This window comes from Leopardus geoffroyi, chromosome B3 (assembly GCF_018350155.1).
Source record: "Leopardus geoffroyi isolate Oge1 chromosome B3, O.geoffroyi_Oge1_pat1.0, whole genome shotgun sequence".
NCBI lineage: Eukaryota > Metazoa > Chordata > Mammalia > Carnivora > Felidae > Leopardus > Leopardus geoffroyi.
This window is the reverse complement of record NC_059337.1, coordinates 98,212,072-98,228,899: the sequence shown is the minus strand read 5'-3', so window position 1 is coordinate 98,228,899 and position 16,828 is coordinate 98,212,072. Positions and strand designations below refer to the sequence as shown.

Sequence of the window (16,828 nt, the reverse complement as noted above, 5' to 3'; positions counted from 1 at the left end):
GAGACCCAGAATCTGAAGTAGGCTCCAGGCCGACATTGAACTCATGGGCTGTGAGATCATGACCTGAGCTGAAGTCGGAAGCTTAACTGACCGAGCCACCCAGGCGCCCCTCCTCTCCTGTTTTTTGAAAGAGTTTATGCAGAATTGGTATTAATTTTTCTTTAAACATAGGGTATCATTCATGTGTAAAGCCCTTGGGCCTGAGCTTTTCTTTATGGGAAGTTTTAAAGTTACTAATTCAATCTCTTTACTTGTTACAGATGTATTCAGATTCTTTTTCTTCTTGAGTTAGTTTTAGAAGTTTGTGTTTTTCTATGAACATTTCCATTTCATTTGGATTATCTAATTTGCCATACATCTGTGTAATTTGTGAATATTTTCCGTCGTTCTATGGGTTGTCTTTTCTCTTTCTTGATAGTGTCCTTTGATTCCACTTTTATTTTTGAGGTTAATTATTTGTTGATTTAAATAACCTTTATGCCTTGATTAAAAGTATAATCTCATGAAATTATGGTGACTTCTTGCTGTGAAATAGCAATTTGTGAATCTTAACGTACCTGTGAATATGCATCTCTGCTTTTCTTTTCTAGTAGCTGTTAATTAAGGAAGAAACTACTTCAAAAAGATACTTTGCCTAGAAATAAAATGAAAAAGAATCCTAAGTAAAGTTGATTAATTTACTGTTTTTTTTCCCCTCTGCAGTAGAATGCATTAGTAAATATTTTATAATATACTTTATTCTAGGAAATAAAGTGAATAGTTTTTCTGTTAGTGATATCCATTATACTGAATACCACTGTCTTTCTGATATATGGGTATTTTACATTCTCTTATAAAAAGAAGAAGGCCATTCTGTTTTTCTGTTTGTTCTGTTTTTTGTTTATGTTTTTGTATTTTAATTGTAAAGACAAAGCCACCTGTGCTTCTCACTCTTTGGGATTGAGGGAGTGATATTGATAACAGTTGCTGTGGCCAAGATTCATGTAGCAACCATGATAGCAGAAGGGGAGATTGAGGCTACATCTAACTTTTGGGGAAAATTTGTTTTAATGCAGTTTTCTTAAGATAACTTTTTTCAGTGGAGGAGGAAATTGAGGTCATGAAGAAAGAGAGAAGTAGATAAAAATCAACTGAATTTGAATCATGCAATAATGTATGATTTTCTGTTGACTTTTATAGCTAATAAAAGCTATATGTTTAACTCTATCCATATTCTTTATCTTTTTTGTTTTGTTTTGTTTTTTGGTTTTTGTTTTTGTTTTTTTTTTTTTTTTTTTGAAGCTTATAGTAGCTGTTGAACAAGAAGAAATTCCCAGACTTCAGGCCTTATATGAGAGAGGCCGGCAGAATGGTGTCCAGGGCTTAAGGCTAATCCAACAGGAGGATATAAAAAAGAAGGAGCCATATTGTAGGGTAAGTGATTCACTAACTCTATGTACATGCTCACGGGGACATTTTTGTTTAGGGCTCAGTACTGTGACATGGAGGCTGAGGGTGAATTTATAGGAGGCATGAATTACTGCTTCTGTGACAGTGAGGTGACAGACACAAGAGGGCTTGCCATAAACTGAACACCTGATTTCTTCTTTCTTTGTGAGAAAATACCAAATCTGAAGAACATAAACAAAGGCAAGAGGAGGTCTGAGACCAAATGGCATATTGGGAAAGCATTGAACAGTGAGGTATGGTTGAATCCTAGGATATGTAGGGAGAGACAATAGATGTGACTAGAAAGGCAGGATTAGGTGTGTGTGTAAAAGGCCTGATATTCCTGCTAATAGCTTTGAAATTAGTAGGCATGGGGAGCCACTGAAAATTTTTGAGGAGGGTAGCTACGTTATCCATGAGTGTGAAGGGTAGGTTGTAGAGTATCTTGCTTAGAACATGCTATGGGGAGAACAGATCTTTTCTTTAGGAAAGAGACATGAATAATATTTTAATAGTTACTCTGCATATTGACTTTCTTTGATAGTCTTTCAGAGGCTATCAGTCCAACCCCCAGTTCTACTAACTGTTCTAACGAATGGCTGTTACCTCCTGTTCTGCCCGCCCCCTCCATTTTATTGACCATGTACAATAGCAGGACTCTAGGTACCAGTCCTAGAGAATGTGACTTTGAACTCACGCCGGGCGATGCTTATCAAAAGCTTGGTGTATGGGAAATAAAAACACAATTTATGAGCAGTATCCTGAAGGATAGGTAGACCACTTATTCCCATACACAGTGGCACACCTTCACTGCACTGTTTGTCTCTCCCCATGCTACTCCTCTATCCCAAATTACTCTCCTTGAATTGTTCTTTGGTTTTATGGCGTCAGCCTAAGGAGAAGGTCATTGTGACACCGTGGCCTCTACTGTTAGGATGGGGTCAAGGACATAGGTTGTTCATTTTGTTACCCAACATCTCTCTCTCTGAAAACCCTCAGGAGAAATTTTCCTCAAACTTCATTTCTAAGAATAATTGTGTTCTTTCTGAGCACAGTTGGCTTGTTTTTATCTTACAAACACTGAATCATTTCATTGATTGTGTTGTTGTGTATGTCTTGACTGCCAGGAAGCTGAGAGACACATTTGTGCCCCACTCCTGCCAGATATTTAGGTCCTTAAGCATACGTTTTTATTTTTATGTCTTAACTTCCTTCTTCATTTCCTTATATCTTTCTACTCTCATTTCCTCTCTGCCTTGATTTTTTGGACTTTTTTTCATTTAATCATAACATATAACAATCATAAATGTACAGCTTGGTGAACTTTCATAAACAGCAGAACATTACCAGCCTCGCGGTATTCTCCTCAAGCCCCCTCTATCACTACCTTTCTCTTAAGAGTAAACACTATCCTCGCTTCTTACATCACAGGTTTGAATTGTATTTAAGTGGAATCATGTAGTATATGCTCATTTTTGAGTGAACTTAGTTATAAGTTTATAACTGTAGTTATAAGTTTCCTTGCTGTACTATTAATAGTCCATTGTATGAAGGTAGAGGTCAAGATACATTTTTTTTTCCATATGGATACCCAAATGACCCAGCACAGTTTATCAAAAAGACCATTATTTCCGCATTGCACTGCAGTCTTACCTTTGTGATATCAGGTGACTGTATGTGTGGGCTCTATGTCTGGACTCTGTTCTGTTACATTGTCTCTTGTTTTACCACTACCATAATATCTTAATTACCATAGCTTTTTAGTAGGCTGAAATACCTGGTACAGTAATTTCTTTAGTTTTGTTCTTCAACATTGTCATGGCTGTTCTTGGATCTTTGTATTTCTATATACATTTTAGAATTAATTTGCTAAACTCCACAAGGTAACCTTTTGTGATTTTAATTGAGATGGCATTGAATCTGTAGGGCCATTGGAGGCAATTTATATCTTCACAGTATTTAATCTTCCAATCCATCCACATAGTAGATCCACCCATTTATCTGTATCTTCTTTAATTCATTGCAAAAATGTGTTATAATTTTCAGTGCAGAGGTCTTTCATATCTCTTAGTTTCATTTCTAAGTATTTGATGTTTTTGATACTCTCATAAATCCTATTGTTACTTAAAGTTCATGTTCTACTTGTATGTTGCAAATGTATGAAAATATAATTGATTTTTGACCTTGCATACATCTTAGTTGTTAAATTCACATATTCTCGTAGTTTGTCTATAGTTTATTTTATTCTTTTTTGGATTTTCTATTGACAGTAATTCTGTCTGCAAATAATTCTTTCTTTCCAATTCATATACTTAGCTGGCTCAATATGTAATGCTAGTGTCAGTTGTTTTTAAAAAATTGTTTTTAAATGTTTACCCATTTTTGAGAAAGAGAGAGTGAACAAGTGGGGGAGGGGCAGAGAGAGAAGGGCACAGAGGATCTGAAGCAGGCTCTGTGCTGACAGCGGAGAGCCTGATGTGGGGCTTGAACTCACAAATCCTGAGATCATGACCTGAGTCAAAGTCAGACACTTAACTGACTGAGCCACCCAGTGGCCCCTGTTTTTTTTGTTTTTATTTTAGAGAGAGCACGCATGAGTGGGGGAGAAGGGCAGGGGGGAGAGAGAGAATCTTAAGCAAGCTCCATTGAGGTGCCCGATGCAGTGGGATCATGACCTGAGTTGAAATCAAGAGCTGGGAGGATGCTCAACCAACTGAACCACCCAGGCACCTCTAGTATATATTGTTTTGTGTTCCTTGTTTGTTTTCACAAGCTGCTTCAAATCTTTTCTGCAAAAAAGACAAGGTAGAAATAGATTTTTTTCCCCTGAAGTTATCTTTAGTTGTATAGTTGAAGTTGGGTTTAAATACATGGTTCTCTTGGGGCTCCTGGATGGCTCAGTCAGTTAAGTGTTGGAATTCCACTCAGGTCATGATCTCATGGTTCTTGAGTTTGAGCCTTGCTTTGGGCTCTGTGCTGACAGCTCAGAGCCTGGAGGCTGCTTCAGATTCTGTGTTTCCCTCTCTCTCTCTCTCTCTCTCTGCTTCTCCCTTGTTCACGCTCTGCCTCTCAAAAATAAATAAATGTTAAAAAAAATTTAAAGAGTTCTGTCTAAAAAAAAAAAAAAAGAAAGAAAGAAACCAGCTTTCACACATCATAAGGTTAAAGATGAGTCTGGATATTGTGCTATGCCCCGATCATGTGATCTTTACGGGTCTCAGAATGAGGTAGATGAGCTATGTGTACATAGATCATCAAATTACATATCTACATGTATTTTTTGTCTTAAAAATGAATAAAGTGATTCAATTACTTTGCCAAAGTCACACAGCTTCTAAAGAGTCCCCTGCCCCCAGATCTGATTCAGAATTGGTATTTCTTCTATTCAGTTCCACCAACATTTTCTTCTTTACTAAATGCCAAATACTATGGTAGGTACTACAGATAAGAAGATGAGGAAGAAATGGTGGTCAAACTAAAGAAAGTTACAGTGTAGCAGAAGATGTAATTTTAATACAGTGATAAGTATTTTGATAGAACTGATATTCGGTTTATATCGATGTACAGAAAAGCTTTTAGCTTCATCCAGGAGTTTAAGAAAGCATTCTTTAGGTGAACCTTCACTTGAAAGATAAGTAAGGAGTGTAACTTATAAAGGAGGTACATCTTGCTTTTCTCTGCGGCCTCTGCAGAACTGATACTTTATATAATGCCACATTAGCATTATCTGACACTTTATATAATGGCACATTGTAATTATCTGTGCCTAGATATATTTCATGGTGGCAATGTATAGTGGAAAATACAGTCTGGTTATTTCAGAAAGGTCTCGAGTGAATTTCTCCCTTGTCCTTCAACCCTATGCTACTACCAGGACTCGTGGGCAAGATTTCTATGGTATGGGGTCATATCTGTTTCTTCCAGCCTCTCCACAAAGAAAAAATCTATCAGGGCAGCTTTAATAGGTCTCTTTTTGGACCAGGTCTCTTTAAGAAGGAGATTAAATAGGGGCACCTGGGTGGCTTAATTGGTTAAGTGTCTGACTTTGGCTCAGGTTATGATCTCTCGATTTGTGGGTTTGAGCCCCACATCGAGCTCTGCACTGGCAGTGTGGAGCCTGCGTGGGATTCTCTCTGCCCCTGGCCCACGCTCTCCCAAAAAAAAAAAAAAAAAAAAATTAAATACCAAATACCCCCAAGGGGAGCATCTCGAAAAAAAATTTTTTTTTTAATTTTTTTTTTTTTCAACGTTTATTTATTTTTGGGACAGAGAGAGACAGAGCATGAACGGGGGAGGGGCAGAGAGAGAGGGAGACACAGAATCGGAAACAGGCTCCAGGCTCCGAGCCATCAGCCCAGAGCCCGACGCGGGGCTCGAACTCACGGACCGCGAGATCGTGACCTGGCTGAAGTCGGACGCTTAACCGACTGCGCCACCCAGGCGCCCCTCGAAAATTTTTTTTTTTAATGCTTATTTATTTTTGACAGACAGAGAGGGGTTGGGAAGGGCAGAGAGAGAGGAAGTCACAGAATCCTAAGCAGGTTCGAGGCTCTGAGCTGTCAGCACAGAGCCTGATATGGGGTCCAAACTCAAAAACCACGAAATCATGACCTGAGCCGAAGTGGATACTTAACTGACTGAGCCACCCAGGTGCCTCCATCTTAGAAAATTTTTAAATGCCTTTGTAAACTTTGACTTTGGAGGATAGCTCTTGCCAATTCTCTGTCTGGGCAAATCCTGATTGCTCACTGTGACCTTAGCTTTCCTGATCTTGCTGCCCTTTCTTAAACACTGTTGGTCAACCACACATTCATCTGTTCCTCTCTCCTCCTGACTGACTTCCAACTCCCAAATTTCTGTGTCCTGCTTGCCTGGTTCTTTTCCAGCCACCTGACCTGCAGTGGCCTCAGATTTCAAGCTCTGACCTGCTAACCTGTATGGTGCATGCCCAGCCCCCTAGCTGACAGCCAGCCTGTCCACCAGTCCCATCCTGCGCCAGGGTATTGGATTGCTTAGCAGCAGTGACTCACTCCACCTTACCTTCCCCCAACATTTACGTAGAGTGGGGCACACCGACATCTCATGAGGAGGAGCAAAACCGAGACTAGAAAAAGAAAAGAAGGGAGACCTTTAAGGGAAGGTAGAGAAGGGGGAATATCTAGTATGTTTAAAGACAGTCCTCAGAAGTTCATTCAGTAAATGTTTGAGTGCCTTCTGTGTGTCAGGCATTGTATTGGGTAATAGGAAAATAAGATGAATAAGGAAGATATTTGGGTTTCTAAAAAACTATTGATATGAAGCACTTTTACAGCATGTTTTTGTCCCTCTGTTATCTTATTTGTCATGTCGTTTATGCAAATTGAGTTTTTGTGACTAAACTCTTGGTATTATCCTAAGGTAATTTTTCCAAGGGTATTGTACCCTAAATATTGTTTATAGTTTGAAGTTGGATTATAACTATTGACTTGTGAATTTGGAAGTGGTCAGGCAATATAAGGTCTAATATAAAAATCTTAAACTTGTATCTACTACATTGAGACAGAAGGAATGATTTTTGTGTTTGGCAAATGATCTCATATTCTGGAAGCAAGAATAAAGTTTGCCAAATGTTGCTTTCAATTCGTGACAGGAGACTGTTGTGTGTTTTATGTGCCTTTTCCCCCTGGTGTGATCTGGACATTTGGAATTAATGGTCAGGGATGGGTAGCAAAGTTAAAAGCTTTTAAAGGCTAAGCAAGTAAATGTATTGGAGTTGCAGTGGGACTGACTATAAGAATAAGATATTTAAAGTAATACTATCAGATATTATTGTAAAACTGCAACAACACCAGTTCCCTGCTGGCCAGACAAGGGAATGGCAGCCTTAACCAGTCACACTCAGCTTCTCGGCATTAGTTGTACCAGGAACCAGGCTACCACCCTCTTAGGAAAGTTGATTAGCAGAACTGATACACTCACATACACAGTAAGGCAACAGAAAATGATGCTATTCCCAAGGATCCACCAAAATCTAGTCAATACTTGGTATGTGAAATTCTGTTCTTATTCTTTTTCTTTTTAAGTTTATTTTAGAGAGAGAGAGGGTGTGCAAGTCACGGAGAGGGGCAGAGGGAGGGAGCGAGAATCCTAAGCAGGCTCCACGCTCAGCGTGGAGCCCAGTGCAGGGCTCAATCCCATGAACCCAGGATCATGACCAGAGCCGAAATCAAAAGTCAGACACTCAACCAACCGAGCCATTCAGGTGCCCCTCTATTCTTATTCTTAAGAATTAGAAAAGGCCAATACACATTCAGCATTTGTTGAAAAAGTTAAACAAGTATGATTGTAGACCATTCATCTGTAGGGTTTAAGCATGTTTTGAGTGGCAAAACAAAAACAAACCCCACAAAACAACAACAAAATACTCAGGCTATTAATTTCTTATATTACCTGAAGTGAAAGTTTGCATTAACTACATAAAATCTCCATTCAGCATTTGTAGTCTTGAAGGTAAGAGTCTGCAGCAAATTAAATCAATGCTCTGCAAATGTTGTAAAAAGCTAGAACTGAATGTGCATGGGAAAATCTCAGTGGAGTTTGTTTAAAACAATCATATGGTGATACAGAATTTGACTCCGAATTTGACTCACTATCAGATATGGTGAGGGATGAATAAAACTGAAAAACTCGGGGCGCCTGGGTGGCGCAGTCGGTTAAGCGTCCGACTTCAGCCAGGTCACGATCTCGCGGTCCGTGAGTTCGAGCCCCGCGTCAGGCTCTGGGCTGATGGCTCGGAGCCTGGAGCCTGTTTCCGATTCTGTGTCTCCCTCTCTCTCTGCCCCTCCCCCGTTCATGCTCTGTCTCTCTCTGTCCCAAAAATAAATAAACGTTGAAAAAAAAAAAAATTAAAAAAAAAAAAAAAAAAACTGAAAAACTCATTGTAGCAGCCAGAAGAGCCCAGCAAAATTAACTTCCCTAGAGGAGAGTTATTTCCTAAGTATAGAGATTTTCTTACTTAGCTAGTATTATTTCTTTATTTACTAGACACTTTATTCAGTATCAAATTTAGGCACTGAATTTTTGGCAAGAAATGATAATACATGTGATCCATCAAAGTTAACAGTAAAAAAGTTCAGCCGCAAATAAAATTTATTGAACAACTATCCTCAATGATTTTTAATTGTATTATCTTGACTTTTTCATAAACCTATCTCAGGGTCTAATGGCTATTGATTGTCCATACACTGGCATTGTGGACTATCGGCAGGTGGCTTTGTCGTTTGCCAATGATTTCCAAGAAGCAGGTGGCTTTGTCTTGACCAATTTTGAAGTAAAAGATATTGAATTGGCTAAAGAAAGTCCTTCAAGAAGTAAAGATGGTAAGCCATCCTTGTCTTTTCTTCTGAATACTAGTATTGACTTCTGAACCAACTTGGAACTAGTTTTGGCTGGCGTGGTGCTGGTGGGAGGGCCTCTAGGAACTAGGCTAAAGTAGGGTGCAAAGCTGGATGCATGTGCAGAAGGGATGAGTGTGAGATTGGACGTGGGAGAACTGGGGCTTCTGGTGAGTCTTGTGCTGATAGAATTTGTCACTGATTGGACACTTCTGATTGGCGCTAAAACCTGAGCTGCCAAGGCTGTTAATGGAAAACCAGCCCCCAGACACTTGCTTATTTTGTAGATTACAGTCAAAATTCCTTGGGGATGCTTATTAAAAATGCAGATTTGGGGGCACTTGGCTGACTCAGTTGGAAGAGCATGCAACTCTTGTTCTCAGGGTTGTGGGTTTGAGTCCCATGTTAGGTATAGATATTACTTAAAAATGAAATCTTTAGGGGCGCCTGGGTGGCGCAGTCGGTTAAGCGTCCGACTTCAGCCAGGTCACGATCTCGCGGTCCGTGAGTTCGAGCCCCGCGTCAGGCTCTGGGCTGATGGCTCAGAGCCTGGAGCCTGTTTCCGATTCTGTGTCTCCCTCTCTCTCTGCCCCTCCCCCGTTCATGCTCTGTCTCTCTCTGTCCCAAAAATAAATAAACGTTGAAAAAAAAAAAATTAAAAAAAAAAAAAAAAAAAAAAAAAATGAAATCTTTAAAAAAAAAAAAAAATGCAGGGACACCTGGGTGGCTCAGTTGGTTGAGTATCCGGCTTTTGATTTCAGCTCAAACTTTCTCTCCAGGTAATAAGAGAAATTAATAGCCTGAGTTTTTTCTTGTTGTTTTGTGAGGTTTTTTGTTTTTGTTTTTACATTCAAAACATGCTCAAACTCTACAGATGAATGATCTACAATCATACTTATTTGACATTTTGGAATAAATGTTGAATGTGCAATTGGCCTTTTCTAATTCTTAAGAATAAGAATAGAGGGGTGCCTGAATGGCTCAGTTGGTTGAGTGTCTGACTTTTGATTTTGGCTCTGGTCATGATTCCAGGGTCATGGGATCAAGCCCTGTGTTGGGTTCAGTGCCGAGCGTGGAGCCTGCCTAGGAATCTCTCTCTCTGCCTCTCTACCCCTTTCCCTCATGCTCTCTCCTTTTCTTTCTAAAATAAAAAATAATAATAATAAAAGTTAAAAATTTTTAGCATACTCAGTCTTAGTGGATCAGACTATCTGGAGACAGGGCACAACTGAGCCCTTTTGAAGTCCCCTTGCACCGCACCGCCCCCCCCCCCCCATTGTAGACTACTTAGAGCTTGTTTTATTTTGCTTTGTTGTGGGGACATTTTATTCCTTTTTTTTTTTTTTTTTTAAGTAGGCTTCATGCCCAGCATGGAGCCCAAGGTGGGGCACAAACACACGATCCTGAGATCAAGATCTGAGCTGAGATCAAGAGTTGAACATTCAACTGATTGAGCTACCCAAGCGCCCTGTTGACAATTTTTTTTAAAACCCAATAAATAGATTTGTAACCTTGAATTTTTTGACATTTTTGCTATTGGGAAATTTGAAGGAGAAAAAGTGTAGTGCTCAGTTCTTCCTTGACAGGTTTTTAAGGAGATCTGAGCCGTCTGAATCATTTTCCCAGTGTCCTTCTGAATTGTAATATGATGAACAAAACTGTTGAATAATTAATATTGGTATAGGTAGGTAGCATAAAATCAAATTTATGATACAAATAGATTGTTTCTTTACTTGATGTACATATGCTTTTTAAGACTTTGAGACCCCATGTGTCTGATTGGAAAATAATTTTATAAATAGTTTATGATTGGAACTTTTTGTGTTGCTTCTCTACACAACCCAGAATCTACGAAGACTCAGGCTACCTACACTTAGACAAAAAAGCATTCATTAGTCCTTTGTGAAAATACATACTGATTAATGATCTTTTACAAAATCGTTTCTAGGATTGTAGTTCAGAGAAAAGCCAGAACTGCTTGTGTTGGATCTGAAGTGGGGAGTGGTCTATTAGCATAGATTCAGTGAATTAAAACAAGTTTAAAAATATGCCAAGAGTTTTATATATTATCAAATATGAACTAGTTTAATCTTGTTGCTTCATAAAAAGCTTTAGAATGAAAGTGGGAAGCAGAAGAAAATTGTTTAAACTTGATACTAGTATAATATTTCTAATAATGTAGGCCTTATTTTACTAAAAATCTTTCACTAATTCTTTTTTTTTCAGGGATGAAATATCCAATTGTTATAAGGAATACAAAGGTAAAGATTCTTAAGCAAAACTACTTTATCTAATTTAACCCCCCTCCTCCCTCAAAAAGTTTAATCACAGCGCTGTTTTCTATGTGTGTGAATGAATTTTGTATAATGTAGAAGTTGTTCTGAGAGAAATTCTTTGAGGGCAGTTCAAAAGCTTGCTTTCTAAGAAGGGTTTCAACTTGGAAATGTATTCACAAAGTGATTGTGCCAGCCAAGAATAGGATTATAAGCACTTGGAGTGTTTAAGGCAACACTGATAAATACTTTATTGCTCTGCCTACTTATCTGCATTTACTTATTAGCTTTCTACCAATTAGAGGACTTTGGTGGCAGGTAGATTGCTGAGAGGGAAATGAACTGGTTTCCTTCACCTCCACGTAGTCTAAAACAAGAGCTATTGGATGGCAGAGAAGCATTACATTTGCTGTGTGTTCTCTGAATGATCAGAGTTCAGTCAGGCAAGTTGAATCATTAATGAGGTTGTAGGATTCATTATAGGAATTAGGCATTACACAATTGTGAGGGCTTCTGGGGAAGCAAAGGCTCAGAAGGGGAGTTGGTAGATCAGAGGCATTTCCAGCCGGTGTGAGAAGCCAAGTGTGTCCAACTGCTAAAGTGGGACTGCAAATGGGAAGCTCATGAGGCATTCTGGGGGAGCTCTTGCCTCTTACCCAGGCAGTGGGCTAGGGCAACAGTTAGTCAGTAGGATCAGTATTTGGGAAGCAGAGCTAGATATGGAACTGTCATTCCCTGAGCAGTGAGTTTTGTCACCACATTGGACTAGAATGACCTTCAGAGAGTAGTGGCTGCTGCTTTACTTCTGCCTGCCAAATCATATGCAATTCCTATTTTGATCAATTTTAAGTTGGAACCATTACAGGGAAGGGAATTCTGTCAGTTACAGTTCCCACCTTAACCAAATCGACAAAGATAAATGCCTGCAGTCCATTCCTTTTCAACTTGGCATTCATTCACACCCCTTTTAACCACATGTAACTTCCAAGTACAGACAGTAGTAAAATTACTGTTCCACCTACAAGATGAAATTATCTTTTATACAACTGAAGACATGGTAACTCTTCGAAAAAGATAAGAAGTCCACTCAATCCATCTTTGGGTGATGTTCATTTCTTTTTAGCTGAGTCACATTCCCTCTTTGAGATCCTTTAACTTAAATATTGAGATACAAGGTTAACCACTATTTAAACTTATTAGATCAATAGTTCTCAATTGGAGGTGATTTTGCTCCCAAGGGGATGATATTCAGCAGTGTCTGGAAACACTTTTGTTGGTATAACTGATGGAGGTGGTCAGCACTACTGGCATTTAGCAGGTAGTGGCCAGGAATGCTGCTAAACATCCTACAATGTGAGGAATAGGCCCCTATAACAAAGAGGTATCTGGCCCCAAATGTCTGTGGTACTGAAGTTGAGAAACGTTGTGTTAGATAATGGAGAAATGGTAGAGATGGTATTAATCTTTTTGGGTACCATAACAGAATACCACAGATGAGGTGGCTTAAACAGAAATTTATTTTCTCATAGTTGGAGTCTAAGCAGTCTAAGATCAAGGTGCCATGAGGATTGGTTTCTGATGAGCTCTCTCTTCTTGTCTTGTAAATGGTTGCCTTCTTGCCGTGTCCTCACATGGCCTCTTCTCTGTGCATGCACATGTGCAGAGAGAGAGCAGTCTCTGGTATTTCTTACTCTTATAAGCACACCAGTCCTGTTGGACAGATTAGGTGAGCTCAGTTAATCTTCATTACCTCCCCAAAGGCTCTTGTCTCCAAATGGCCGCATTGGGAGCAGAAGCTTCAGTGTATGCCCTTGTGGGGGCAGACACAATTCAGTCCATAACAGTGAGGATAAAGAAAGAATTAATAATATATAGATAGTAATATAGATTACTAATATAGTATATAGATAGTATGTAGATTACTGATATAGATATTAGTAATATATAGATAAATATATTTCAAAGTCAGGAAGAAATATTCATAACTACTACAGTTCATAACCACTACGATCATGTGGTTATAGCTGATATTTATAATTTCCTTCTTTCACTACGTATTCCATAGTTCCTTTGCTCTTGGCAAGCATCTCAGCTGGTCATGTTCCAGTGTGGTGGGATAACTCAAACTTTCATTCCCAAAGTGTCTGTGCAATTAGCAGCCCTGCCTGTTTTGGGTTGTGGTAGTTTCCATTAACTTTTATATCAATCATAGGAGTACTAAGACATGCCCTAGGAGATCTATATTTGGGACGTATTTCTCTTTATCACCCACAAGCTCTCTGTGTGGTAGCAACTCTCATTCTCCTTGAGAGTTATTTTCAGTTTCCCATTAAGTACAGTAATCCCCTCTGCCTGTTCACTGATACAAGGAACTCAAAGTGGCCAGGTATGGCGGTGTCAACTTACAGCTTAATGGAATCAATTTTTTATTCTCTAATGGCAGCATTTCTCCCTTGGGAACTAAGACTTCTAGACATCAGAGCCCGAAGTTGTGAAGATAGAAAGCAAAAATTTCATTAGTGGATTATTCTAATAGTAAGGAGCTACTCCCATTTCTACCTCTTGATTTCTGGCTCTGGAGAAACAACACCATATATTAACCATATAGAACATCCTGGAAGACATTTCCCCAGACCTGCAAGGTGTTGCCAGTCAGCTAGTTTTGTTTTGCATCTTCAAAAAACCCGTTTTTCTTTCTGTCACCTAGCAGCTTCAGGATAATGGGGAACGTGGTCAAATCAGTGATCTCCACAAGCATGAGCTTATTGTTACACTTCATTTGTTGTAAAATAAGCTCACTGATCAGAAGTAATGCTTCTGGGCAAAATATCCTAATGGTGAATAAGGCATCCTGTAGGTTCACAGATAGTGGTTTCTTCAGAAGCATTGTGGGCAGGGAAGACAGATTTATATTCAGAACAAGTATCTATTTCAGTGAGGACTAAGTATTGCCCCCCCCCCTTTTTTTTTAATTGAAGTGGTTCAGGGACCATATCTTTGGCTCTATTGATCTCTACTATTGGCAGATTGAGCATTCAGCCATGGCTATGGACAGACCAGCCTTAGGGAGTAAGTCCATGTTGCTGAACCTATCACCACCTCCATCCTTTTTGCTATAACCATTTAGTTCATGAGGCTATTGGGTAAGGACAGGGATGCCTGGAGAAAGAGGCTAACATCCACAGAGCAGGTCATCTTGTCTACTGATTATCAAAATCTTCATCTGCCATGGTTCCTCTTCAGTGAGCATTCCTATGGAGCTCATATATCTTTTACTCTCTGAGCCTGTTTGGAAAGGTCCATTCATATACTTTTTTTTTTTTTTTTTTCCCAGAGCTCCTTTTCCTAACTAACCAGCCATAGCATTAGTCATTGCACATGAAGCAATATAGATCCATACTTTTAGTCATGTCTCCTTCTAGGTAAGATATATAACAGGTATGGTGTTCAGAGTTCTGCCTACCAGGAAGATTTCCTTTCACTGCAGTCTTTTAGGGTCACTCCTGAGTGGGACTCTGGTTTGTAGCTGTTTACTTTCCAGTGCCAGAATGTTGTGTGCAGAACTATTTGTAAATCAAGCCTGTAGTTTTTCTTCTTTGGTCAACTGATCATGGAGAACTTCTCATAGGGCCACAGGAGCAGCTTGAGAAGGAGGAAGTAATTTAGCAGGACTAGGGGCCATGGGAATTTGAGCCACCTGCCTCCACAATCTATGTGTGCCTGCAGGACCTGCACAACCCTAACCTTGTATATTCTGCTACCCCTTGATGACAGGGTACTGCTGTACACACCCAATTTTGTGGCTTGGTGAGTCAGACAACATACAGTTAATAATGAGTAGTTCACATGGTAACTTAGTGACCTGTGGTCAAGTGTTGAGTCAAAGCCAGAAGTACTTTCTCAAAAGGAAGACAGTTATCTGCAGAGGATGGTATAACTCCTCCAGAATCCTAAAGTTCTGTGCTGTGATTTGGCTATAGGGACCTAGCAAAGTCTCCATAAGACATCACTATTTGCCATAGACACCCTGATTACCATCAGATCCACTGGGTCATGTGGCCCAGGTGACAGTGCATCTAAGATTTCCATTCAAAGAAGGATTAAAAGTCTGTTTCTACCCTTGCCCTCATCGAAGGGCCATCTTCACTAGAGTATGGCATCATGTGATGGAGGATATGCAGGGGCCTCTGGGATGCCAGTAAGTATGTATTTCAACCCCAGATGCTATAACTGTTGCCTTTTATTTGGGCATTTACTTTTAGTATAGTTAGATATAATGTAAAAATTTTGAGTCAGCTTATCAAATTGAACTTCTGTGCTTTTATGAAAGGTTAAAGAGATTAAATTAATAAATTTGGGGGGAGAGGTTTTGCGAACTAAAGATTTATACATATTAGGAAAAAGTTTGTTTTACTTCTGAAATAGCAATAGAGATGCATAGTTTGTTTTTTTAAAAGAGATTTTTGTTTGAACAAATACATCATTCACTGTTTAAATCTCCATTTTGGATGTGAAATTAATGTATTACTGAATTATTATTTCATGTGTAGCATAAAATGATTTCAGGGACCTATGATAGGTTTTAGTCATTTCTTCCTTTGGAATTGTTCCTTGAGTTTTTTAAAGAGAACTTCTAGGTTGTTGCATACTGGTACCATTCTACAAATTCTCTTATCTTTACATTTATCCAGAGTTGTATTTACAATTTATGTTGCAAGAACAAAAGAATTGCTGACCTTTCAAGTAGGAACTAGTAAATTTATATCACATAAAAATCTTTCTTGTACTTCTGGTATAACTCTAGATGAACAGGAAAGATATGAACCTATTTAAAAGAAGGCATTTTTTGTTTTTGTTGACATAGCTCTTTTGACTTCAAGGGTTTTTAAACTATTATGGTTTAGTCTAGCTAATTTGACTTCATTACAAAAAAGTTTCATCTGACTTTTGTCTGAAGTGTGAGTTGTATAACTCGAAAAGAAGCTAGGGGTGGGTGGATGACTCAGTCAATTAAGTCTCCCGACTCTTGATTTCTGCTCGGGTCATGATCTCACAGTTGTGGGTTCGAGCTCTGCATAGGGCTCTGTGTTGTCAGCGCGGAGCCTGCTTGGAATTCTCTTTCCCTTTCTGCCCCTCCCCCGCTTTCTCTCTCTCAAAATAAATAACTAAACTTAAAAAAAAAAAAAGAGGCTTACCTTTGCAGCTAGGCAAAAATAGGATGTAAAGATAGAATAAGGCTGAATCAATAGGGGCTGGAAAGAAATGTTGTTGAGACAGGTAAGAACTCTGAGGCTTCAGAAACAGGTTGTCTGGGAAAGAAGTCTAGGGACAGCAAATTACTTGGAGCAAGGAGGTGCTAGTTGTTTACTCTGTAAAAATTAAAGAGATGGGAATTAAAGTATAGTGGGGAATTGAGGTTAAAGGAAACCATTTAGGAAATAGGGTGGCAAATTGACTAACCCTGGCAGGATAAGGCAGAAAAATATGCAGATGATCACAAAATAAAATGTATGGGAAAATGCAAACAGCCTAAGATTAGTGGTCTCCTAGTCACTAAAGCAAACCTTGACGATAGTGTGTGTTCTCAGTAAATGTGGACTGAAAGGATAACATTTCAAACGTAGCCTCAATTTGCAAAGTAGATATTGATCAGGAAGGAGAAATCGGTTGATGGGTAGGATACAGTTGGAATTGAGCTAGATTATTGAGTGTGAGCAACCTGAGAGCAACAGGGTTAACTCCTAGATAAGATGG

The 16,828-nt window shown here is 39.1% G+C and overlaps 1 protein-coding gene across 3 annotated transcripts in view; it reads left to right on the top strand.

The window, feature by feature from the left end:
- The window catches only part of L2HGDH (L-2-hydroxyglutarate dehydrogenase), a 46,033-nt gene that overhangs the window by 10,223 nt on the left and 18,982 nt on the right, over positions 1-16,828 (top strand). The window contains exons 4-6 of one of the 3 annotated variants that reach the window (XM_045450917.1): positions 1,282-1,413; positions 8,624-8,786; positions 11,028-11,062. In XM_045450917.1, the coding sequence (XP_045306873.1) occupies positions 1,282-1,413; positions 8,624-8,786; positions 11,028-11,062 (330 nt within the window). The remainder of the gene's footprint in view (positions 1-1,281; positions 1,414-8,623; positions 8,787-11,027; positions 11,063-16,828) is intronic. The other 2 variants (XM_045450918.1, XM_045450919.1) reach the window with 2 other exon arrangements.